The following is a 26,827-nucleotide window of genomic DNA, read 5'->3' as shown; positions in this document are numbered from 1 at the left end:
ATATATATATATATATATATATATATATATCAAGATGATTAATTAGAGGGTTTTTCAACATTAAAACAACATTTTTCAATAGATTTTTGAAGTGCATCTTTGATTCTACATTTTAGGTTGCGACCTTGTATGAACTTTTTCCTTAACTAAAATATAACTGTTACTACTTTACGCCGATTCATGTACCGCTACAGTAAACGTTCAAGGCCTAAATCGAATCTGGGCCGATCTAATAATTACGAATGTCCGATAGTGTTTGAATTTTAATTTTTTTTTACAAATCAAAATCACTTGAAATTTTAGATGTGTGTTCTTAAAAAATAGGCGAATCTACAATAAATATCCAAAAAATATTTTATACGAAAAAATTGATCAAAATACCCTCGAAAAGTTTTAGAGGTATTTTGGTTAGTGTCACAAATTATTTTTTTTATATTTGTTTTAGGTGCCCTCGATGGAAACCATATTTAAAAAACGATTTGAATTTATAGAAAAAAAAATTAAAATTTAAACACTTACAACTGTAACCGTCAGATCGGGCGAGATTCGATCTGAACGGTTAACATTCAATAACTTTTTCCAATTTTAAAAACCCAACCCTTACCCAAAGGGCCGAAGTCCCCAAATCGTCGTGACATCTCTACTCGGCCACCGCCTCTCTCAGACTTTTAGCTCTCTACCTCTTTCTCTCTTGAACTCTCCCTCTCTCTATTCGACTTTGACCTCTCTCCCTCTCTCAGTCTCCCTACCCAAATCGCCATTATCCCTCTGCTCTGCAACTGCCTCTGTGCCTCCATTCTCTGCATCGTCTAGCAGTATCCGTTCCGATTTTTGGAGCCCCAAAGTTTTTCGATATCATACTCTTAGGAATTGGTTCCTGGAGCTTTCGAAATTTGTTTTCTTTTTCTAGATATTAAGTACCAGAGCTCATAAGTTAGGGTTTGAAGCTTTAGGATCATAATTACTAGGGGTTTGGGGATTAGGGTTTATATTCTTGTGCTTCCAGGAATGTCAAGCTTCATCAATACAGTGGATTCTAAAGAAAGATGTTTTAATGGGAGAAAAGAGGCAACGAATGGCTGAATATGCAGATATATTTGACCCAGAAAGCCAGCTTCAATTGCATTTCAGGTAATTCTATGAAAAGAATTTTATTTTGAATTTTTCTGGATTGTACTAGTAAGTGGGCCTTCATAGCTCAATTTGATGGTTAAAGAGAAAATAAAGGTTGCCTGCTTGATTCATAAGCTTCATGAATTAGGGTTAATGGTTGTATTCAACTGTAATGCTTCAATTCTTCAAAAAAAAGAAAGAATAATTTCAGGTATGAGTCTGGCTACGGGTACGTTCAAATTGGACCCGTCCGGTCTGGGTCAGGACCCATACCCGAACTGTTGCCACCCCTAGCAGCTTGCACGGAGAAAAAAATCATCCAACTTTGGCCAAAGAAACGGATTTCATATAAAAGAAAGAAAATCCTACAGGGAAGTTCTACAAGAAATTATATGAAAATGATTTTTGTATTTTACATACGCCAATTTTTTACGAAAAATTCTATTGGCACTTCCTATGAAACCCGTTGTTAGGTCTTACACGCAGGTAACAAGTTCTATCGAGTTGATTTTCTGAACACTGGTAAAAAGCAAATAAAAACTCATTGTGGTTCCAAATGACCCCGTAAATTTTTTACCTAGGATCCGAACGACACTTGACTCGGAAGGCATCAAATTACGATCAATTAAAGTCGAATCACTTCAGAAGAAAAAAAAAAAAACGATCATCAACTAAAGTGATTAGTAAAGCAGATTCCTTGCCTCTGGCAAGCAAATACGAGACCGCTAAGCTTCTACTTTATTCACACTACGGAGGTGGTCCAAAGGTTCTCCTTTAGCTTTACCATTTCACATTTATTTTTATTTGTCTTCAGTGTTTTTGACACTGAAACCTTGTATCCACATATAAATAATATGATATCCATCAAGCTCTTTGCATCATGATACCAATCTGTTGGCTCCAAATAAAGCTTCCCAATGTAGAAAGACTTCAGTCTAGTTGGCGTCCATATTTTTAATTCATTGTAATAGATTCATTGGGATCAAATTTTAATCCTAATCATGATTAGGGCTCAGTTAGCTAACATAACAAATTAACACAGATTGTGAGTGGAAATATCAAATAATTATGGAAAAGTGTTTTTGTGTGTCAGGGGACGCATTTCTTCAATAGTTTCCCCTGAAACATGTAATCTCCATCATGGAGATGGATGTTGGAAAATGATAATTTCGAAAAGCTTTAAAATCAATGGTGTTAAAATTATGTCAATAATTTTTATTTTTCTGTTTTTAAAATTTATTGGTTTCAAGTTTCTACTTATCATTGTTGAGATTATTATTACTCAAAATTTTGAACCCAAAATTTATATTTAGAATAGATTTTAGAGAGATGACTCATTTGAATAGGTGAGTTGGTCATAGAAACATTATACCATATATAATATTATGGCTGTAAATGCGCCTTTCTTTCTTTTGGGCTTGGATGATAAGACAGCTATTTCCAACCCACCAAGTTTGATTCTTATTCTTTATCGCATTTGTATGCAAGTAATATCCTTTCCTTCATGTAATAACATTACGTTATCTTACTTTTAGTGCTCACCTTGGTTTTTCTTGATCGTCTTTTTTACTTTTAGTGCTCACCTTGGTCTTCTTGATCTTCTTTTTGGCTAGAACAAGGAGCCTTCCTTTTGTTCACCTCGGATTCATTTTTGGCTAAGACAAGGAGCTTTCCTTCTGTTCACCTTAGTTACTTCCATCTTCCTCTTGGCCAAAAGAAAGAACTTCACTTTTGTTCACCTTGGTTTTGTTCTCTTGAAATCTCACGACAAGGTGGAGGATCTAAAAATTGAGAATGAACAATTCAAGCATTGAATTCCAATTTTGGAGGCAAATATTGAAGCAGTACAAAGAGATGGAAACGATGCCATGAGTGAAGTGCAAGGGTGGTTCAACAGAGCACAAGATGAAGCAAAGGAATTAGTTTCAAGATACTATCAAAAGTGCTTCACCAAGTCAGGTAGACGTGTAACAAAGAAACTTGCAAATCACCTCTCAAATCCATGAAAAAAATGAAGTCAACTGGAGAGTGGATCAAGGATTACCATTGGGGATGGAGATGTCTACAACTTCTACATGTCAGTCAACTTTTGTTAGACTGCTTGAGTAATGATAAATTGGGTGCGATTGGCATTCATGGCATGGGCCGTATCGGGAAGACAACTATCATGCATAAGATCAACAACGACTTCTTAGAAACTCGAGAGTTCAAAGATCTCAGCATGATAAGATTTTAAAAAAAAACTCATTTCACCTAAACTCGGCTGCTTGGATATCTCTTCAAATCCCACGAGAAGGTGGAGGATGGAAAAGCCTTTAAGAAGGGCAAATCCTACTAAAAAGTGGAAGATACGAGAAGGTGGAAGATGGCAACGCTAAAATACGAGAAAGTGGAAGATGGCAACGTTAAGATACGAGTAGGTGGAAGATGGCAACGTTATAATATGAGAAGGTGGAAGATGACAACGCTTTATGAGTGAAGCGCAAGGGTGGTTCAAAAGTTAAGGTTTGGTTCAAAAGATTTGGAAAACCTGAACAAGTATTGTTTTGGAGGGCTTTGTTGAAATTGCTTCTCCAATTAAGTAAGTAAGGTAGGTCGGGTAGACATGCAACAAAGAAACTATTACAAATCACTTTTGAAATCAATGAAGAAAATAAGTCGGGTAGGTCGGTTAGACATGCAACAAATAAACTATTACAAATCACGTCTGAAATCAATGAAGAAAATGACAAATCACCTCTGAAATCAATGAAGAAAATGATGTCAGTGGGAGCATGGATCAAGATCTCCCTTGGGGATGAAGATGTCTACAACTTCCACATCAAGTCTCTCAACTTTGGAGAGAAATCATCCTCATTGGGGATGGAGATGCCTACAACTTCCACAACACGTCTATCAACTTTTGATAGAAATCATCCTAAGAAAATGATGGATCAAGATTGGATCAAGATCGCCACAACACGTGTATCAACTTTTGATAGAAATCATCCTAAGAAAATGATGGATCAAGATCGCCATTGGGGATGGAGATGCCTACAACTTCCACAACAGGAAATCATCCTAAACTGCTTGAATAATGGTAAATTGGGTGTGATTGAATTGGCATAATTGTCGATGATGAAGGGAAGATTGCAGGGAGATTGCTTACTAGTTTAAGCAAACAAAGATTCATGCTCATCTTAGATGACTAGTAGGAAAAGCTGGATTTAAATGCTAGATAGCCAAACCTACAAAACAGATTCAAGGTTGTATTAACCACCCATTGTTAAGAGTGTATAATGAGCTGGCCACTGACCATGAAATTAATAACCACCCGATTGTTAAGATTGTACAATAGATGGCCACTGACCACGAAATTAATGTGGAGGTTTGAATAGAGGAGGAAGCATGGAATTTGTTTGGTGAGAAAACAAGAAATGTGGTAGACCTGCCCACTATAGCATGAGATGTTGTCAAATAATGTGGAATGAGTGGGAAGGATAATGTGTTTGTGGAAGGATGCACAAAGATCAAGGATGCACTAAGATCGTTGTGGCATTCAACAATGGAGATATATGGCACGGAGCCTCGAGTATTCTGGCCATCGCTATGAACAATCAGAAGATGGAAACATTAGGCAATGTTTCCTGTATTGCTCTATTTAGAGTACCATGAAATTAAAAAAGATGAGTTGGTTGAGTATTGGATAGGCGAGGGGGATCTAGACGGAGTTGATAGTTTAGAGTGTGCTAGAAACAAAGGCACGGTCTAAGAAGTTGATCAACTCGTGCATGATAGAGAGTTGCCAGAGATGATGGTGGGGTGAAGCTTCACAAAATGATCTAGGATATTGCTGTACACATCGGCTCAAGACGGTGGGAGTTTTTTTGTGGAAGCAGGATTGGGATTGAAAGAAGCACACATGTATGAAGAATGGGGAGATGCTCGACTCATATCGCTAATGAGTAGTGATATAGAGAGATTTCCGAATCAGCCAATATGTCAAGCCCCCACAACATTGATATTCAAAGAAAACAGGAAATTGAATTAGTCTTCTTTGAATGCATGGAAGCCCTAAATGTGCTTGATCTCAGCGAAAGTAGTATCCACTCGTTGCCACGATCATTATCCAACTTGAAAAATCTCCATCACTTTTGTCTATGTGATTGTGCAATGGGAAATTCTTGTGTAAACTCTAACTCACTCTTAAGAAGATTATGTTGATGTTTGCTTGGTCTATTCCATGGCTGGATGAATATCCAATTGACTTCTATCTTACAATGCTTCAACATGAATATTATCAAAAAAAAAAAAAAACAACGTTTCGACATGAAGAGCTTACATTATGAACATTCAAAAGCTCGTCCTGATCTTGCTTGGTTACTTGGAAGTGGAGTCGCTTGAGTCCTGCCCTAGTCCACAAAGGGTAGAGAAAATCCAAGAAAGTTAGAAAAATATAAATAATTGAATTAAGAAAAAAAGGGTTCAATTTCCATCAAACATCAACCATCGATTTTGAAGAGATCGTAAATTTTCAAAATGGGGCTAAAAAATTGCCCAAATAGTCAGTCTACAAAATCTGTGAAATCTCGTTATTTTTCTTGAATCTAAATCAAGTCTAGTGAAAGTCGTGGTGACCAAATTCTCACTTCAAAAAAAGACTTTTTGGTGCATCTACCCTAGTTTTCATGAGATTTAGAACTCAAATTCCAAATCACCGCAAATCCAGCTTTGCCTCAAATCCATAATTCAGAGCTTTGAAAACAATAGACAATCTTTAAAGAATTAAAATGCCATTCAACAAGAAGAGTACAAGATGAACAATTGTTAATATTCAAAATTCAACTTTATTTCTTTCATATTTGTGATCTGTGGTGGTTGAGATGAGAGACCAATGGAGTTTTGGACGCATAATCCGTTAGGTTTCAACTGTCCTCTTAGATGCCAAAAGATCGACCCTAAAAATTGGATCCCATTAGGATCATATGCTTAATTTGATAGAAACAAAATCAGCAAGAGTACTAACCACAATATGAGTACGAAAACTAAACCATAAAAAGACGTACAAAACAAAGACAGATTTATATAGATCACCTCATAAGGCTACATCTACGGGGCATTGATAAACTGAGATCTATCATACTGATGAGAATTACATTATATATGCTATGACACAAAATTTAGACCCATGCCTAGACCCGAGATCAGGCCTACCCATGGGTCCAAGTTTTGGACCCAGAATTGATCTTTCGGATCCAAAATTTTGACCTATAACCGGAACCGATGTTAGGTCTACCTTTGAGTCCCAAGTCTGGTCGGGTCCATTGCCACCCCTACCATAGACCGCTCGCATTAATCCGAGCTATCAAATGGTTTAGTGACTTTCCACCTCCCTATAGTTGGAAAAAACCCGCGGTTTCTTATTCCCTAATTTTTCTTGATAGATCTGACTATGGACAGTGACTGGTTTAGATATTCCTCTCTCTTGACCACAAGACTTGCTCATTTCTGGTGCTGATCTACTAACTAGGATATAATTGGGGATTTTTTCCAGTATTTTTAGATTATTTCCTACTGTTCGGACTATGGTTTACGGTGTCCATGGGATCACGGATCTAGGTGTGCGCATATGCTTATGTGTAAATATTGGAGTATGTAATTTATATATGGAAAAAGTTTATATAAGGTTGTAACCTTAAAATGTAGAATTAATGATGCACCTCAAAAATCCACTGTAAAAGGTTATTTTAATATTGAAAAACCTTTTAATTGATCATCTCGATATTGAGGTGTACAAATATATATATATAAAAGATTTGCATCCCATAAATAGCACATCTTGCAATGCATATCGAGGTGTACGAATATATATATAAAAAAGATTTGTATCCCATAAATAGTACATCTTACAATGCATTATCTACACCATCCATTTTCAAGATTTTCATATGTTCATAAATGTACTTGATTTTAACCATTTTTTGGAGTTTAAGATTTTATAATTAGATATGAAAATAAATTTTCAAATAATCCCAAGATGATAAAATTTGGAGGTGAGCCTTGATTTGCAAATAATCCCAAAAATGCTTTACACCAAAATTATAAAATTATATGTTGATAAAATTTGGAGGTGAGCCTTAATTGGATTTTTTAAGGCTTATACGAACCTTATAGAAACCACATCCTTCATATATATATATATATATATATATATATATATATATATATATTAAAAAAAATATATAAAATCTTATAGAAACTACACCTTTTATATATATATAAGGAAAAGTGTTGACTTAACAATTGAGTCCTAGATGTCTCTCTTTATCGATTTGGAAAAATGTGGACACATCCTTCATATATATATATATATATATATATATATAAATATATATATATATATATTAAAAAAAAATATAAAAACTTATAGAAACTACACCTTTTATATATATATAAGGAAAAGTGTTGACTTAACAATTGAGTCCTAGATGTCTCTCTTTATCGATTTGTAAAAATGTGGACTACCAATTATGCTGATTGTGATATGGTCAGCCCTTGGAAACTACTGTATGTAAGGAATACGTAAGGAGACGTGTCGATACGTACTGCCCTTTTTAGCTTCCCTACTAAACACTCTTGACACGTATCGCGTATATATGTTAAAGTGCAAGCGGTGTGTATAAAGCCGAGGCTTTAAACAATCAAAGTGAAACACACCTTCAAATAGTCTCGAGATTATATATATATTGCCAAGGGAATTCTTGAAAAATAACTTGAAATCGAAAGAATTTCAATTGAAATTTTCAGGTGTAAAAAACAAAAAAAAGTGAAAAGTTTTGCACCAGATCTCTTCAATACCATAGGACAATCAAACAAATTGACTTGCGCATCTTGTAGATGTTTGACCATGATGATTTAGAAACAAGTTTGGTCTGTTTCTTCCAAAAAGAAGAAAGCAATCGATGGTTTGGCATATTTGTTAAAGAGAAAAAGAAGACTGCATATATTTTTTTTTTTTTACCAAAGTTACAGTTTTATGGATAACTACAAAAAAAAAAAAATACATCATCACAAATGATAAAAGAAGGGATTGATGCCCCACTCTTTGCGAACAAATTAGCAATACTATTTGCTTCTTAATAAATATGAAAAAAAGAAATCGAAACAGTAGCTACCAAATCCATCACTTGCAACCCACATGTACCAAAGTTCCTAAAGGACTCTTTGTTCCTTATTGCACTATCCGATTACATTCAAGGAATCCCCTTTAAACGTGCAGCTACATTCCATATTCTTGCTGATGAAAATCTTCAAGCCATAAAGCAACGCACTCAGTTCTACAAAATTTGCCGTAGCAGAACCTATTGGACCAGCATAGGTAAACAAAATATTACCATAGCAATCATGCATCACACCTCTAATTCTTATCAGTCATGGGTTGCCTAAAAAACTACCATCAAAGATAAGCTTTAAACTTCCTAGACACGAAGCTATCCAAATGCATCTTGGTCTAGTGCTACCAGAGCTAAGATAAAATAGATTACGCAGGTTAGCTACCACATCCACCTTAACCTTAGATATACCCCATCCCTCTTTATTAACTGACAACCAATACCATATAGAATATTTAGTGGTATGGATCAGTTTATCAAAAAGAGTAGCAATCCCTTGAAAGGTCCTTATATTTCTTTTCTTCCAAACCTCCCAAAGTATCACCCCTAATGCAATCTTCCACACTACTCTTCTCGTCTTAGGAAGAAAAGGTAATTTCAACGTTGAAACAATTCCCGCCACATTTTGAGGAAGCACCATTTGTATCCCTACACTATCTAAAAGCCGGTACTAGATTCTCACCGTAAAGGGGCAATGAATAAAAAGATACGCACCATTCTCTCCATCCTCCTTACACAGCAAGCAGACATTCGGGAGAATTTTCCCCCTTTTAATCAAGTTATCAATGGTCAGAACTTTATCCTGCGCTGCTAACCAAATAAAAACTTGAACTTTATGTGGAGTCGACCATTTCTAGATTTGAGCAATGTATGTGTAAGACAACCTCTACCGATCATGAAAAAAAATGTTATAACATTATCCTGCGCTGCTAACCAAATAAAAACTTGAACTTTATGTGGAGTCGACCATTTCTAGATTTGAGCAATGTATGTGTAAGACAACCTCTACCGATCATGAAAAAAAATGTTATAACATGATTTGATAGTGAAGACACCATCACTCTCAATTTCCCATATCGTCTCATCCTCTGCATTTTGAGATAAATATACATTATCCAACATCTCCATGAGTTGCCATCATTGGGCTAACAACACATTATTCAATTGGCTATAAGCCAAAAGAATGTTCCACGAGCAACTCTGACCCCTTCTTTCTATAGCCTCACTAACCTTTAAGTTGGGCGTAGTCACTAGCCTAAACAAATCTGAAAATACTCTCTTCAAAAGATAATCCCCAAGCCACTTATGATGGCAAAAGGAAACTATGCATCACAACCAACTTTCCATCTAAACTATCCTGATATCATTGGCTTGCAATTGAAGATATTGTAATATATCCATACCATATTTGGAACATAAAACTTGGTACCAAAGATGATCATTCAAGTGGAGGCTGCGCCACCACCATTTGCATAAAAGGGCTTGGATGAAAATTTTGATCTTCCGAATAGCCAAACCTCCTTCCGCTTTGGGGTGCATACTCTATCTCACCTCAAAAGATGAAATTTTCTCATCTCACCATAGGAAACCCAAAGAAAATCCCTCATCATCTTTTATAATCTTTTTGCAATTGAAGCAAGTATGTTAATCAACAACATTTGATAGCTCCGGGCCTAGGCTGAGTATTAACATTTCACACTGGGTTCGGGCCCAACCTTCCTGCTTCGCTTGGGATGGCTGGGCTTGCATGGTCCATTTAAGTGGCCGGGCTAGCGTGGTCCATTTAAGTGGTAGGGGCAGGTTCAGGCTGGGGCAAGCCTTCTCTAACCCCATGTTATTTTGGAATATTGTCTAGAAAGTAATTTACACTGGAGACTAATATTCACTTAAGCTTTATGGATTATCATTGTCCTTTTGCCTCAGGCTGCTCTATATTTACTCAGCAAAAACTAATTATAATGGCAAACCTTTCACTAGGTGTGGGAAACTCATATATGCCATCCTCTACCAGCCGTCCAACCTGAGTGGATGGCTGGGATAACTTCAGAGCCTCTAACAATATGTTAGCTCGGAGAATTTTATTTTTTATTTATTTTTTCTACGAATCATATAAACGCCAAATTTGGGTGTGTCATCCTCTCATAGGGGCACACCTAAAAACAATATTTCTGACAAAATGAAATGCCCAAACTGCCCCTGAAGATGTCAATAGGATTTATAGAAAAAAATTTAAATATAAAATAATGTCTAGATGTGACATTGTGATTAAGGCCATCTTAGCTATACAATCAGATCAAACAGCTGAGGGCGGGGGGACACATATATTGTTCCTATACCTAGTGGCATATCGAAAGGCTTCCCATTATTAATTGGGAAAGTAAAGTATAGTTTAATGCACTATGGTATAGATGGGATTAACTCAAGTGGGCCCACAGGGACAGTTAGCCATGTACAGTTAATCTTTAGCCATCCATCAGTAAAGAATGGATGGTATATGTATCTTTGATTACCATATACAACCATAGTTCTGTTCCGTTGCTCTGCATTATTGAAGAAGCTTATTTTCTTCTTAAAAACTGCTTTCTGAACACTTCTGCAGGAAGCAAGGAAAACTGCTTTTGCAAAGCTCGATTCTTTGTATGATGAAATAAGGCCGGTTATTGAGGAACATGAGAAGGACAGCCAAGATAGTGTATCTACCAGTGTGGCTGAAAAGTGGATCCAAGCCTCGTGTTGTAAGTTGAAAGCAGATTTTGATTTTCACTTATCTGTTATTAAAAATCTCCCTAGGAGCTCCCAAAAAGCAGATGGTGCTGCAATGACTAGTGGTGCTGAAGTGAACGGTGATGCGGGAAATCTGAACGGCCAAGCCTGAAACTTTGAGCTCTTGTTGAGTTTGACTTGGAGAATATCAGCCTAGTCGTTTTTTACTTATGATGGATGATGATTTCGCAAAGGCTTGTTTTTCACTGGTTAGGTCGATTTATTATGAAATATCTGTTTATGTGAATGGCTGTCACTTATTTATGGATGCCAAAGTAGTTGTGATTATCATGCATGGAATCCCATTTATCCACCCGAAGGATCACTTTTTGCTTTGTTTTTCTCATGAATCATTTTACTGGGGCCTAAGATATTTTGGTTTTTGGTACTTTTGTGTCAATATCTTACTTAGCTTCCCCTCCAAATAAATCGATCTTCAAATTCAGCAATTACCTCAATACTCCATTTTATTATAGTAACAAAATAATCTTGGTATTTCATTTGTGGGCTATTATTACTCTGTATCTGGTGTGTGTGGACAGTTGAAAATTTCAGTTACAAGTTTCAGTAGTCACTTTTGGGGTCTGTAAGGCTTCATTTGCTAGCGCCCTGCATTAGGAAACCTAATGCAACATGCAAGGTGCTCTGTTGTAGTCAGTGCAACAGAGATGGGAGTAGACGGTCATTTGGTTTTGATCTTTTTTGCCCACATTCTCTGCAAGATTTGAACGGTTCTTGAAATGTTTATTAATTTTGAAGAACTGAAAACTAGGGGTGGCAACAGTTCGGGTATGGGTCGGATCTGGTTGGACCCGAACCCAGATCCGAATGTATTTGGGTCCAAGTTTTGGACCTGGACCCGACCGTCAGGTTTAAAAGTTGGACTCATACTCATACCCATCGGGTCCCGGGACTGGTCAGGTCTATTGCCATTCTCACTATGAGTTTTTTTGTTTTTTTTGTTTTTTTGCCCTTTCTTTACCATCATATACCCAAACTATAGGCAACAAGGTCACAATCACCAGTCATTAGATTTCCAGCCGTTGTATTTGTCGTTTAATAACTAAAGATGATTATGAATTGACAATCTTTAGTACACCCAAACAAATAGGGCTTGAAGTATTTTATTTCTAACAGTTTACGGGTGCGAGTCGGTTCCAACCAGACCCGAATAGTGTTTGGGTCCAGGTTTTGGACCCGGACCTGACGCACCGGATTCAAATGTTGGACCCATACACAGATCCCAGATGGGTCCGTTGCCGCCCCTACAAAAAACCATATGTCTTGCCCATGGTATTTGGAGAAATGCATGCTTTGTCGAAGGATTAGACGTAATTGTTTCATTTGTAACCTCCTGATTGTTGTAGAAGTACCTCAAATGTATCTTGTACTGAAATGGATTGAATTGCTCCGTATTTACAAAATAGAAAATGAAAATTCTACTTTTTTGTAGTCTTTCTTCGTTTCTTTTTTTTTTTTATGTATATCAGGTTGTTACAAAAATTTAATTTTAGAGATGTAGGTAGAATTTTTATTTAGGTTTAACTGTTACATATAGGTTTATTCTAGGTTTTTAGTTTAGTTTGATCAGTCCATGTCTTGGAAGGCTTATCTTTTTCTAGCAAGAATTTGGATAGATGTCTTGGAAGGCTTATCTTTTTCTAGCAAGAACTTGGATAGAAGATAGTCTTTTGTTATCAACTGCTCTGATGCTCTGATACCACTAGACGCAGTTGGAAATTCACCAGCAACTGATACCTAACAAATACAATTGCGTTTTAAAGAAAAAACTGAGAAAAAATCAACAAGAGAGCACAATGCGGGGAGTCGAGACCTCCTCATGCACTATCGAGAGTAAATAAGAGACGCAGCGCTTCATTCAAAATCGTAAGCCAACCTCTTTACATTCTTCACTCTTTTATGGAGCCTCCTTTCAAGGCTTACATAGAATTGAGCTCTAAAAGACAGTAAACCAATGCAAATGTTTCATTAAATGTGGTGTAGAATTCTTTGAATGAACCTGTCTAGACCCATGTGAAATGAAGGAAGCCATGCCCTCTATGCAATGTATCTACAAACATGTACAATGAAGGATGCTATGACACCTGATTTGAAAATTGTAGACCAAGGCAATCCATATCTGCCCTTCCTCACCAGCCCTTTTGCAAAGGGAAAGAAGCTAGCCACTACCCATGCGCTACACACCATCTCTCCAACCAATGAGATGTCACCACTTGTCAACATCGGAATGCCGGCCCCCAAGGCGGCCAAGTTGAGGAGGAGGAGAGTGGTGGGTGGCAAGAAGAGCAGGGATGAGTCAAAGGTCAACCTGCCACGGTCTTTGGCCTCATCACCAGAAGAGCCATGGTCATCTTTTGGGGTGACGACGAATACAGTCTCTGAAAGGTGGAGGAGCTTGAGGATCACATCAAAGAGGCCAAAGAGCCATGCACTCGTGCAATTTATCCTCGCCATCCGTTGATTATTCCACCACTCCCTTAGTGAAAGCTTGATTTGCCAGTACTCTATTATGCTGTAAAGGTTGAACAAGATGAAGAGGCTGATCGGAAATAAAGCATCTGACTGAGTTACCTGTGGCATAATCACAAGGATCAGAGCTTCTTAACTGTTATAAAAATACATGAGAATCAACCAACAAGCTTCAGGCACAATACAACAGTCGTGGGTCATGAACCAACAAATACGTAAATGCTGAAATAAATAGAGAAAAACAAAGAATTTAATTTTGAAATATGGATAACAAAAGGTTGAATATGTATTGGGAAAAGGAACTTGGGATTCAAGCACATGTATTCATTTCATGAAATGATACTCAAATGGATTTATTTATGCCAATAAATATGAAAAGAATACTAAGATCATCCCACTTAACACATCATTTTCCTAGGAGAACGTACATTAAGACCTCTTAGTATTAAATATTCATACATATGCTACAAATTAGTCCTAATATTTCATTATAGCACCACAATGTACCTTGGGCAAGAAGGATCTCCCTGTGAGGATGCAAATTGCAGGAAGTGTTGCATAGCACAATTCAGGAAGGGAACACAAGGCCCATACAGTGATCGTTATGTAAGCCCAGCACTGTCTGAATTGGAGCTTCTTTGTTACAACAGCTAGCAACGGGCTGTGGCTTCCGACTAGGACTTCCAGAATGCCAGTGGCCCATCTCTTACTTTGGGTCAAGCTTTCAGGGCCACTGGAGGGAGCGCACCCGAGAAAGCCTGGTGGTTCGGGTGTGCAAGAAGCAGACTTCCAACCCATGGAGTGCAATCTTAGTCCTGATAGTACATCTTCAGTGGTAGATCCATAAACCAAACCCACCTGCAATATTGATGGATGAAATATAAAATTAAGTTTCAATTTTTCTTTTGTATTTCTTCATAAAATATAGATGTTTTATTTAACAAACTAGATTTCTTTACATAGCAATTTTGGATTCATGTCTCACAGATAATATCTTAAAATCAAGACCAAAGGACAAATCGGAGAAATGGCTAACCATTTGACATGTCTTTTAAGACAATCGAAAAGTAACGTATCTTTTAAGATGAGAGTTAAATTTACAAAATCCAAATAAAATGAACAATTAAGGTTGCAACCTTAACTGTTGCAACTTTATATAAGTTGTTTCAAAAGAAAAATCACCTTGTCTCCCCATTGTGTATGATTCTCGTATGTGCATCGAGCAACTTCATGTGCGGCTTCTAGGGTGCTGGCAAGGCTAACAGGGTTATAGGAGCCCAAGTATCCATCTTCTGAGAGGATACACACAACAGATTTTAAAAATTCTTCAGAGTGTCCAAATATGCTTTCCAGTTCTTCCATTTTAGCTTCATCTGATCCTGCAAAAATAGGTAATAATCTTTATAAACGATATTTGTAAAGCATGTGGTGCTTGGTTTCGAACGTGTGGCATTTTGTTGAGCCAAAAAGGTATTGTTTGATGTATGTTTGAGGCCCATTTTTGTAGAAATACAAAGCATTTATTTGGTTTCTAACTGTGTTTTAAGTGGGGTAGATCTTTTGCCTACAGATTTGTCACATTGCTGGATCAATGATCCGGATTGGATTGGATGTGGATTTATCTAAATATGTGATTCAAAAAATATTTTAAAAAATAAAATAAAATACAAATCAAAGGGTTTATAAGGTGGGGAATTAAGGGGAGCTATAAGACAAACTTTTAAAAAAGGAGAAAATATAAAAGGGGATTTTTTTAGGGGGGGAATTGGCTGGTCCCTTATCATCTCAGAACCGGTTCGATCCTGATTGATTCCTATCCAGATCAACAATTCAGATTGGAAATTAAACACTTTTTCAAAGTTGTATTTATGCACGAGGTGCTTATAATCACCGTAGAAACAAAAGAAACACCTTAAAAGGTATTTTCTGCTTGTATTAACATTGTGCATGGCACTTAATCATCTTGAATGCACATGTTTATTCAATCAAGAAATTAATCACTAAATAAGTTTAGGGTTCCTACTACAATTAGTGGTGTTTTCTACTCAAGCAGGGTTTCAAAATCGATAGATACAAAACTTGTGCTAATATTCCTGCACAGGTGGGTGAAGATCATATTACAAAACTCACTTAGTGGTCGATCCAAACTTGCCCTAAACTTGTTTGACCACATGCCTCAAACACTATTTTATAATGGAAAAGAAAGAGAGAATTGATTGAAGCGAAAGCTTTCTATGCTCCCCTACAACATAAAACTTATATGCTTTACCTTATCCAACCGTCTATTCTATGTTCCCCTACAACATAAAACTTATATGCTTTACCTTATCCAACCGTCCATTCTGAATGGAGGGTTAAGATTTTCCCAATCACAATATCACTTCTCTAGACTATTTTATTTTTATTTTTTTATATAAATTATTTTGACACTAAATTTTGGGCTTCCAATCCTCTATTAAACTCACATTTGTAAAAAATATAAAAAATATTTTCAATAAAATAAAACGACGGTCATTATATTTTATCAAAAAATTATTTTTAATATTTTTTATAGGTGTGCCCCAATGAGAAGATGGTAGTTTCAAATTTCATATTCATACAATTTATATTAAAAAATTAAAAATAAAATACTCTGAGGCATTGGATCTAGGATCAAACGGTTAGTGGCTCACTTGATCAAATCGGACAGTTGGATGGTAGGGGAAGCATAGATCTTCTATGCTGTAGTGGAAGTATAGAAACCTTTCCCTTGATTGAATGCATTAAGGAAATGAAAATTGTTTCAAGAGCCCGCTGACTTACAAACATCCATCCTAAAGATGCACGTTATCTAAAAGTGTATTGTTCATAAATAAGATATGGACGGCACATAAAAAATACTAAAAAATTATATTTCTAAGTTTAAAAATTTATTTATTTTTATAATTATGATCGTTTTGGCCGAATCTACAAAAAAAATAATAATTAGAAAAAAAAAATCTAAAATGAATTTTAGTGGGGGGCGTATACGCACATATTAGTCGGACTACTCGTAGAAACCGCACCCTTAAGGAAAACTAATTGGAACATTAAACCAATAAATGAATATAGTACCATTCATGTATTTTGTTAGTTGCCCTTTTCCATTGGGTAGCTCTGGGGGCTGTGCTCCATAAATAGCCTTTCTTCTGTGAAAGCAACCAGTCCCTGAATACAGCATGCCTTGAAGCCCTGCAAATCCTCGCCCTAATGTCTGCATTATAAAATCGCTATCAATTAGAAATTGATGAACCAACATTCCAAATTTCGAATTAGAATTAAGCTATCGATCTGTAATATGTAGAAGAGGAGTCACACTTCGTTATATAATAAACAATTCTTTGGAAATTGGAATATAGTTAAATACGATTGGAATAAACAGTGTTTTGGAATTTATTTTAAATACGCCTATCTTTTAGAAGCAGTAATGGGAATTTTGGTCGTTTCCATATTTGTTTTCATCTAGATGATGGTTGTTAGCCTGTTTCTTCGTAGCGTTGGCAACTCGGGGGGTGTTGGGTTTGGTGATATACTCATTTTTTTTTTAAAAGATAAAGGGTATTATGGCAAAAAAAAAAAACATGGATTTTCTTAAAAAGTGAGAAAGTGATATATATATATATATAAGCAAAAAAAAAAAAACATGGATTTTTTTAAAAAGTGAGAAAGTGATATATATATATATATATATAAAGGGAAATTATATAATGAGAGCATTTATCTTTTTTTTCAAGGTGGTCACAATTAATCTTGACCATTGGATGTGAAATTAAGTGGATACATTTATTTCATTAACCAAGCTCAAAGTTTAAAATAAATTTCTCAAATTTTGTGACACATCCATGCTATCAAATTTCATATCGGATGGTTGTGAGTAATTGTGACCTCCCTATTCCAAAGATAAATGGTCTCATTGTATACAATCGCATATATAAATAAGATAGTCAAAGAAGATATAATATCCATCCTTTTGTGGTTCACCCCTTTGGGGGTTATGACAATGGATCTCCAAAGAGGAGATGGGTCTCCAATAAAGAGAGACATGACCTCTTAGATAGAGGTTGTATTCTTGTGAAGTTTTTTTGTTGATTTAGTTCCACTTCCAGAGAGAGAAAATTTTTCGAATGCTCTCGAAGTCATCTTTCCGATAGCGATATTACGGTGGAAAAGAAGACATTTATCGACAGTGTTACTTGATCGGGAGAGCTGGTTTAGAAGAGAAGATTGATGAGGGATTTTTACCGATATTTAGGGAGAGAGATATCTCTTGTAACCTGAAACTGTAATATTCATTGTAATATTGGATTTCTAGTTATCGAGGCCATAGATGTAACCATACGTAATGAATCACGTAAATCATATGTTGTTATGGTGTGTTTCTTTTATATTTGCTTTATTTCTCGCACTTGATTTATAGTTGTATTCATCTACTTTACATTTAGCCCATATACATGATCTTGGGTGGGATCCCAATATTTAGGATTCCCGATTCTGCAAGCTAGGGATTCCTAAGAACCCTTCAAAAGAGCATAGCATGCACCACAGTTTGTGGCCTGCGGGCCGAGATAAGGTCAGTTCTGGCCCATTTCGGCTCAGCCCGACCCTCTGTTTTCTTTTTCTTTTTTTATTATTTTATCTTCATTTGTTTTTTGCCCAACCCAGCCTTTTTAGGGGCCAGGGCAAGCTTGGGCCGGTCCATGCGAACAAGAGCCGAGCTAGGGCTATAGTTGGCCTGGCTGAGGCTGCCGTGGCCTGCCTAGCCTGTTGTCATTCCTATTTCTTCATAACTACGAACACGTTTGCCAGCACAAGTGTTTATACTTAAATTCGCCACTTAATACGTAGTAAACATGTTCCAAGTTTTCTCTCTTTTTTTCATACCTCATTTTCTTGAAACTTATGTAATTGGTATATACGGTTACATGTTACAATCATCAAATAAAACCACCGTGGTTTACATCAGTGTTTGAAAAACACCAATACGGATTGGATCAAGTGATCAAGATACGGAATCAGTGGGAACCAGTCCGGTTCACAATCGGAATTGAGAATCAGCCAGAGCTTAAAGCTGTTCCTCAAGGGGTTAAATTGGTAAAAAGATTCCAAAAACAAGTTACGGTAGAAGGAGATTCTATAAACATTATTTAATAGATAAAAAAAAGAATCTGCAACTGTGGAAGTTCCACATAAAAAAAAAGAATCTGCATATCCGTCGAAGTTTCACATTCGTGAGGTGAATGACTATTGTTTGGAGATAGAATGTACATTTAGCCATATCTATAGGGACTGCAATATAGGGAGTGCAATATGGAGGCTGATGGTTTAGCAAAGTCAGAAGTCACTGGTAATAGTCATATAATTGTGAATTCTGGTGAATACGCACTGGGTTTGTATTTGGCTCTTTTTTTTGTTGTTTTTTCTTGTAATTGTGGCCATGGGGCTATCATATTTGTTGTAATAACTTTTTTTTGGATGGAATAAAAAGTGTTACTGATTTCATTATAAAAAATAAAGAAAGGGAATCAGCATGTTCTCATATTTTTTATATTTGTTATTTTCAATTTTTATTTTTTTCAATGTTTTTTATTGGCCGAATCTCTCAGCCAAATTGCCGATCTGGATCAATAATTCACCAATCCGAACCAATTTCCTAGATGACTGGTTAACTTGACCAATCTAGGTTTCTAAACATCGGTTTACATGAATAAAATTCCATATTTATTAAGCTAAGGATATATTTGATGCTTCTATGCAGAAGGTAACCCTACTGGATAAGAGTGAGAGAGATTAAACTCACATGGTAGAGGACTTTCAGTTGATTTCCAAAAGGGTCATCTTTCAGGCCTCCATAGAAGACTTGGGGAAACTGAACAAAACCAGCATCGCGTTCACTTTCGAAGCCAAAAAGCAAGCACAAGGCCTCATAGAAGCATCGAGGATTATTAACAAACATGTCGCAATCAACATTCATTGTGAAGGGAGCATTTGTCATCACCCCAGACACTCTAAACTGCACAAATGAGAGAATTCTAGTATATGTTATTACCATATAAATTTAACTAATTTTCTCATCTCAATCCTGTCTAAATATTACATGGTACTTTTTAGAAAGGAAAGCAAGTTCACAATCTAAAAAAAAGCATCTCAAATTCCATTTGTATGATACAGTTATTAGAAAAAAAAAAAAAGAAAGGTTTCTATACTTCCCCTGCAGCATAGAAGATCTATGTTTTCCATTCCATCCAGCCGTTCAATTTTGATCAAAGAGAGCCACTCACTGTTTGATCTTAGATCCGACAACTCAATGTATTTTATTTTTACTTTTTTATATACAAATTTTATGAATATGAAATTTGGAATGTGTCAACTTCTCATTGGGGTGCATCTATTAAAAAATATTAAAAATAATTTTTCGATAAAATATATACCAAAATATCCCTTGAAATTTTTAAGACTATTTTGGTTGTTTTATTTTATTAGAAATATTTATTTTATATTTTTCTCTAGTGCGAGTTTAATAGAGGATTGGACCTACATAATTTAGTGTCAAAATAATTTATAGAAAAAAATTAAAAATCAAATAGTGTAGAGAGTTGACATTGTGATTGGGGCAATCTTAGGCCTTCATTCAGAATGGAAATTTGGATAAGAGGAAGCATATAAGTTTTATGTTGTAGGGGAAACAGAAATCTTGCTCAAAAGAAAAAGTAAATATCATAGTTTAGACAATAAAAAAAGTAAAGAGACGGACTAAACATTTTTCTTTTTTTTATTTTAAAGAGTATCTATAGACTTCTATAGATATGGGGCCAATTTGGGATTATGATTTTAAAGAGGGGGTATACATCATTTTTCCCTTAAGGAATAATGGTATTTAAAAGGAAAAATGTTTTGATAAGGCTACAACCCTATCAAAATAAGTAAAGCCTCACCTCAAAAATCATGGAAAATTGTAGCTCTGGCATTGGAAAGCCTCTTTGGCCTTGACTATGTGGTTATGAGAAAAAGTAGGATCTCAAGCCTTAAAAATAGTATATATGGTGACAAATTATCTAAATAATCCATTTCGCCCTGACAAGAAGTTCATGGATCCGCAAGATTTGACTCAATTTTTAGCCTTAAATGTCATAGTCAATATTGAAAATTGATTTTAGCGGCACAATGGACACTTCCAATGCCTAAAGTACTTTCTAGGCACGGATTTGAAGTGAAACTTTATTTTGTTTCATAAAACCTACGCCTTATAGAAACTACATCCATTTAAGAAACCCATTGCAAAACATAGCTTTTGATTTCTAATCTACTCTCAATATTAATAACCCCATCATCTTATAAAAGTTAAAATATGATCTTTTGTATATCGTCATCACTATCATTATAATCATCCAAGCCTTATCCCAATTATTTGGGATCGGCTACATGAATCTTATTCCTTCAACCTTCTCTATCAACGACCACACCCGTAATAGGACCAAAAGACCATATATTTTCCATTATTTCTATGTATATCCTTTTGGGCCTTCCCATTTCCCTTTAGAGTCTTCCATTTGAACCAAATCGCACATTCTAACTAGTACTATATTACATCTACAGTGCACATGGCCAACCCATCGATGTTTGCTTTCCATCATCCTATCGCCTATTGAAGCCACACCTAAGTTCACTCTCATATATTCATTCCAACTCTGATTCTTTCTTGTCTTGGCACTCATCCATCTCAACATCATCATCTCAACTACGCTTGTCCTATAGATATGTTGTTTCTCGATCACCCAATCTGTCCCATAAAATAATGGATGGTCATATCGATGTCTTATGTATATTAATGAAAGAAAAATAAAACTTATAAATTAATATTTTTGTAATTCAATAGTAAATAAAAATACCAAAGGTAACAGTCCCATTGAATGTGTTTCCCTTCTATTTGTTTATGTAATTTTTTCTTATTATTGCTCAGTATTTATAAGTATTACACATTCTAAACAGTTTTTGTCTTATTATTTCTTATTAGCGAAAACCACAACTTGTAAAATTTTCATGTTATGCTGGATTATAAGATCGCTTTCATTTTCCTAATTGTCACAATTTTCAGTTCATTTCTTTCAATTACTAACTATTTCAGTCTCTAATTAGTCTTTTTATTATATCAAGTTATTACAAATTTTAAATAAATTGTCCTTATTTATTTCGCTATATTTTCCATAAATTATGACAAAAATATTTTTTTATTTCATTCCTTTTTTTATAAAGATAAATAACAATTTTCATAAAGTAATAAATTTTTTCATAAAATTATTTGGTTAAAAGAAATATTATTTTATTTTGAAATTATCTCATATATTTAATATTTTACAGTTTAGTCTCATTTTTTTTATAGCATAAAACATATTTTAATGTTATTTCTTTTTTTATACAACATATTAAGCTCAATTTTATTTGTGTTAATATTTTTCACAATCACACGCTATAAAAGTAGTAAAACATAATATTAAAATAATAGATGACTAAATACCCGCAATATATTATGTGGTAATTTGATAATTTATTTAATTTAAACCATCATACCCTATAAAAGTAGTAAAACATAATATTAAAATAATAGATGACTAAATACCCGCAATATATTATGTGGTGATTTGATAATTTATTTAATTTAAATTCTTTTCAAAATATTTTTTGTAGATGTGTGATGGTGAAAAGTATTGAACTACTAAATTTAAGTATCAACCTACTAAAATTTGATCCGAATCTAATATATAACAAAGAGATATAAAATTAAAGGGAAAACATTTATATAAGGTTGCAACTTTAAAATGTAGAATTAAAGATGCACCTCAAAATCCATCATAAAAGGATATTTGGATGATGGGAAACCCTTTAATTGATTATCTCTATATCGAGATATATGAATATGAAAAGGAAAAGAGATTTCGAGTCCACAAAATAATGTATCTTGCAACACATTATCTGGACCGTCCATTTTTAAGATTCACGTGTTTATAGATCTACTTCATTTGAACCATTATTAGAGTTTAAAATTTTATTATTAGATATAAAAATAGAGTATTAAGCCATCCTAGGAATTTTTTATATCAAAATTACATTTATGATAAAATTTTGAGGTGCGTCTTAATCGGATTGTTTAAGATTGCAACCTGCAAACCACACCCTTAAAATTCACTAGTTTAATTATAAACTATAAAATCTATGAAGGAAAAAGTTCATATAAGGTTTCAACTTAAGATGTAGAATTACAGATGCACCTCAAAAATCCATCGGAAAATGTTGTTTTAATGTTGAAAAAAGTCTAATTAGTCATCTCGACATCGAAATGTATGAATATGGAGAAAAAAAAGATTTTGGGTCTCAAAAATAATGCATCTTTGAAAATATTATCTAGACCGTCTATTTTCAAGAGTTTCATAGGTTTATAGATTTACTTGATTTTAACCATTTTTGAAGTTTAAAATTTTATAATTAGATATGAAAATAGATTTTGAAATAAAGGAGCGGTTTGTATAGAGCCTATCTTCAAATAGTATCGAGAAATGTTGTTTCAATACTGAAAATATTTGTGATAGCCTTAAAATATATTTTTATCTTTATTTATAAAGTCTAAAGCTTCAAAAATAGTGTAGATCGAGAGATCTATGAAAACCTGAAAATCTTGAAAATTAATAGTCCCAAAATGCGTTACAAAATACACTTTTTCCAAAACTTGAAATCTATATTTTCTCATGTCCATACATCTTGATGTCGAGATGATCAATTTGAAGATATCTGGGCATCAAAACAACCTCTTTTAGTGAAATTTTTTGAGGTAGGCTTTAATTTGAATAAACTTTTCCCTTGAGATAATCCCAATAATTTTTTCACCCAAATTACAAGTTATGATACAATTTGGTGCTTTAATTGGATTGTTTAAGGTTGCAACCTTATAGAAACCACGAAACTATTTTTAAACTTGAAAATAAAGAAGTGTTGTTCTTTATATTTTCCTAAAATATTTTCTTTTCCATTTTAAAACCCTTATATTTTTGTAATTTTTTCTAGAAAATTTGTGAGTTGTAATCGATGGCGGTTCTTTTATGTCTACCCATTTTTGGTGGCCCTTGCATTACATCAACGAGACTCCCAGTATACTAGGCCTTAATTTAAGGCAAGGACATGAAGCAGTCAAGGAATGGATAAAAGACTCCTCATTAAATATGTTTGTTTTGTTTAGTATAACATGCGAACGAATCTTAAGTAAGGACAAAGCTTTGGTTGTAGTATAAGGCATGGTGAGAGAAATACCAGAGTATTCATGGCCCCAGCCTTGAAGTGATGTCGATGCTTTCGTCGCTTCTCTCTGCCTATGTAAATGAGGTGCCCTACCCCTTCTGACCCTTTCTCCCCATTCTCCACTATTACCTGCCAAACAAAACATTAATACCCAAATAAAGGAAGATACTGGAGAAGGAGAGATGAAAATATTTATATATATGGTCATTGATTTTATGTAACGGTCGTATACTAATATAATGTAACAATATTCAAAAATCATGTCAGAGCCATTTATATATATATATATATATATATATATATATATATATATATATATATAAAAGATGGGCACGCCCAATGGCTACGATCGTTTTGTGCAAAATGGCACTCTAAATTAAAAGACCGTGTTTCTCTTTCAAAATAAAATTCAAAATGAATGGTAATTTCCCTCGTACAACCAAACCATCTCTCTATGCCACGTTACCACCTCCGTCTCTCCACCACTCTCTCTAACTTCGCCAGGCACTGGGTTGTACAAGAGAAGCTACCATTTATTTTAAATTTCACTTGAGAGAGAAACATAGCCTTTTCATCTGACGCGTCCATTTTTACGGGACGGTTATGGCCATTGGGGGTACCTAACTCCCATATACGAGTATAGGATGTATCACGAAGTTTGAAATTTATTCTTTGAACTTTATATTTAGTCAATGTCCGACTCACAACCACTTAATTTAAAATTCAATAGACAAGAATAATAGTGACTTCATTATATCAAAAGTAAATAATCTTTGCATGATTTCCCATACACATACACATGAGCACATACACACTCAAAGGGTTGACACATGTCACATGAATAAAAAGGACCCTATCCCAAGAGAAAGGTAGGGAAGGTATCCTAAAAGTAAAAAAGCTCATGGGTAGATAATAATATATGGGCTTTGAGAAATTTTAGGAGAGATATTGAGAAGTTTTAGGACAATTTTATTGCAATATGGTTATTACAGGAGATATATAAAAAAGCAGCATTTGATTTTTTTTTCAAATTAGATTATCTATTAATTTTTTTATAATTTATATTTTCTAAATGACCCATCCTTAACCTATGATGTACAAGCATGTGCATAATACTAGTATATATAATAAAGACAGACACATAGAGCGTGATTATGTCGTACTCTACCAGAAAAATTAAAATAAAAAAATAAAAAAATTTACAATCATACCTTCACTACGCTAGGATGATCTCCACGTTCAATCCTTGAGAAAAAGGCTAAATCTTCACTCCTCATATATTGATGATACTTGCAAGACCCACTCACAGCCTCTGAAACCCTTCTACATAGTTCTTCATATTGACTCTATAAACACAACCACCATTGATACATAGTCATTTCTATGGATGAGTAAGTGTATAAATTCTCAAAAATTCACTTCTGACTGTCTTTATTCACCAGAAAGAGAAAAGGAATGGCAAACTATGGTCTCTTCGTATACTTTTCCTACAGAAAATACCTTCACCATTTTCCACTCTGAGAGAAACTCCGGTGAGAAAGAATCGGAGGCAGCCGTGTTGTCTGAAAAGTACATGAACGGGGCCCGAACACTCACATTGTGTTTCTTGCAAAATGGCACCCAAGTCCTAGCAAACTCAGAAGCCATTGACAGAGAGTAGAAAGTGATGATGGAGCATGCATCGTCCGATACATATACTGCGAACTTGCTCGTAGGGTAATCTACGGCCAGGATCGAGAGCACAGTGTTGATGACGATAATTGGAGGTTCCATGAATGGGTCGGCCGTGGTCACAAACACGTCTATCGCCGGTAACTCCAATTCGGATTTAAACCTTGAAAACATTCATTAATCTCATGGTTCATCATCATTCATGACTACAACCAGTTATTAAAAATATCAAAACTATTATAGTGTTTTTGGACTCCGTCAAGTTACTCGGCCTAAGACTATAGGCAAAGTACTGTGTACGGATTTTATATATATATATATATTATGTATCCACAACTTCAATTATTGAGCGTCTCTGATTGACTTGGTTGTTATGTATGTCCGTACAATCATGTCAAAGTGGGGTTTCTTTTTTTTATTAAAAAAAAAAAAGCACGATTACAGTTTAATTAAACAATTAAATTTAAGGGAAAGTTTATACAGAGCGAATACTCTAAACAATCAAATTTGAGTTTACTTCAAAAATTTTACGGGGAGAGGTTTGTTTGATGTCTAAATATTCTCAAATTGATTATCTTGACACGCATAGACATGAAAAAAAATGGATTTCAACTTTTCGAAATAGTGCATTTCGTAATGCATTTTAAGACCGTCAATTTTCAAGATTTTCAAATTTTCATATATTTGTTAAAGTGAAATACCTAAGTGGGAGTCTTTCAGGGTAGGTCTTGAACAGAACAGGGTTCCAGTTGCCATTGATTGAGAGAAGCCAGAGCCAAGTGAAGCAAGTCTCACAGGCCAAAGCTAGCGCCCAAAACCAATATTCCAAGCCTTCAAGGGTGGGTAATGTGGCCAATCTATAAGACATGAAGGAGAGGAGAAGTAGCAAGAGGAGGAGGGAGAAAGCATTCATGAACTTTCTATCAACTTTGAGCCTCTGTTGCAATGGCGGGGAAGAGTTTTGTGAAGCCATGGGGATCAGTTTCTTCACTTACTTTCCTTTAGAGAGACAAGTGTTTTAGTAGGTGAAGAGGAGTTATTTATAGGCATGATCGTGCGGGGTGGTTTGGTGGCATGTGGTTTAAGAAGAGGGCATGTACTTGCGGGAGCATCTTGTACTTCTACTCCCTCATTGAAAGAGCTATTGGGAGGATTGATTTAGTTTATTCAACAAAAAAACAAAAGATTGTTTTGGTTTGAAATTGTAGGGACCATCTAAGAATTATTAGATGATTATTTTCAAAAGAAAAAAATTTGAATTTTGAGATTTTTGACACTTAGATCTCGGCCATTAAAAATTAATCGGTCTCTCCACAATCTTGAGACTTTTTTCTTTT

The 26,827-nt window shown here is 35.0% G+C and overlaps 1 protein-coding gene and 2 long non-coding RNA genes across 3 annotated transcripts; 1 reads left to right on the top strand and 2 right to left on the bottom strand.

The window, feature by feature from the left end:
- Positions 1–614: 614 nt before the first annotated feature.
- Positions 615–5,574, bottom strand: LOC148779895 (uncharacterized). Its single transcript, XR_016044312.1, has 2 exons — positions 3,158–5,574; positions 615–2,797 (listed from the first exon to the last, which is right to left on the bottom strand). It is a non-coding gene; the product is annotated as an uncharacterized LOC148779895 (long non-coding RNA).
- LOC148779896 (uncharacterized) lies at positions 693–5,331 on the top strand. The gene is made up of 2 exons (XR_016044311.1): positions 693–1,131; positions 2,727–5,331. It is a non-coding gene; the product is annotated as an uncharacterized LOC148779896 (long non-coding RNA).
- A 7,308-nt stretch (positions 5,575–12,882) lies between the features above and the next one.
- Positions 12,883–26,501, bottom strand: LOC148779894 (cellulose synthase-like protein H1). The gene is made up of 9 exons (XM_088851772.1): positions 26,192–26,501; positions 25,320–25,653; positions 25,031–25,165; positions 23,832–23,948; positions 19,333–19,545; positions 16,611–16,749; positions 14,700–14,896; positions 14,025–14,375; positions 12,883–13,619 (listed from the first exon to the last, which is right to left on the bottom strand). The coding sequence occupies exons 1-9, from the start codon at positions 26,461–26,463 to the stop codon at positions 13,086–13,088; spliced, it is 2,292 nt and encodes a 763-aa protein (XP_088707898.1). The 5' UTR covers positions 26,464–26,501; the 3' UTR covers positions 12,883–13,085.
- Positions 26,502–26,827: the final 326 nt, after the last annotated feature.

This window comes from Amborella trichopoda, chromosome 11, assembly GCF_054954075.1.
Source record: "Amborella trichopoda isolate Santa Cruz 75 chromosome 11, AtrichopodaSantaCruz75HAP2 v2.0, whole genome shotgun sequence".
NCBI lineage: Eukaryota > Viridiplantae > Streptophyta > Magnoliopsida > Amborellales > Amborellaceae > Amborella > Amborella trichopoda.
Note: the sequence above shows the minus strand (reverse complement) of the source record. Positions and strands in the feature narration are given on the sequence as shown.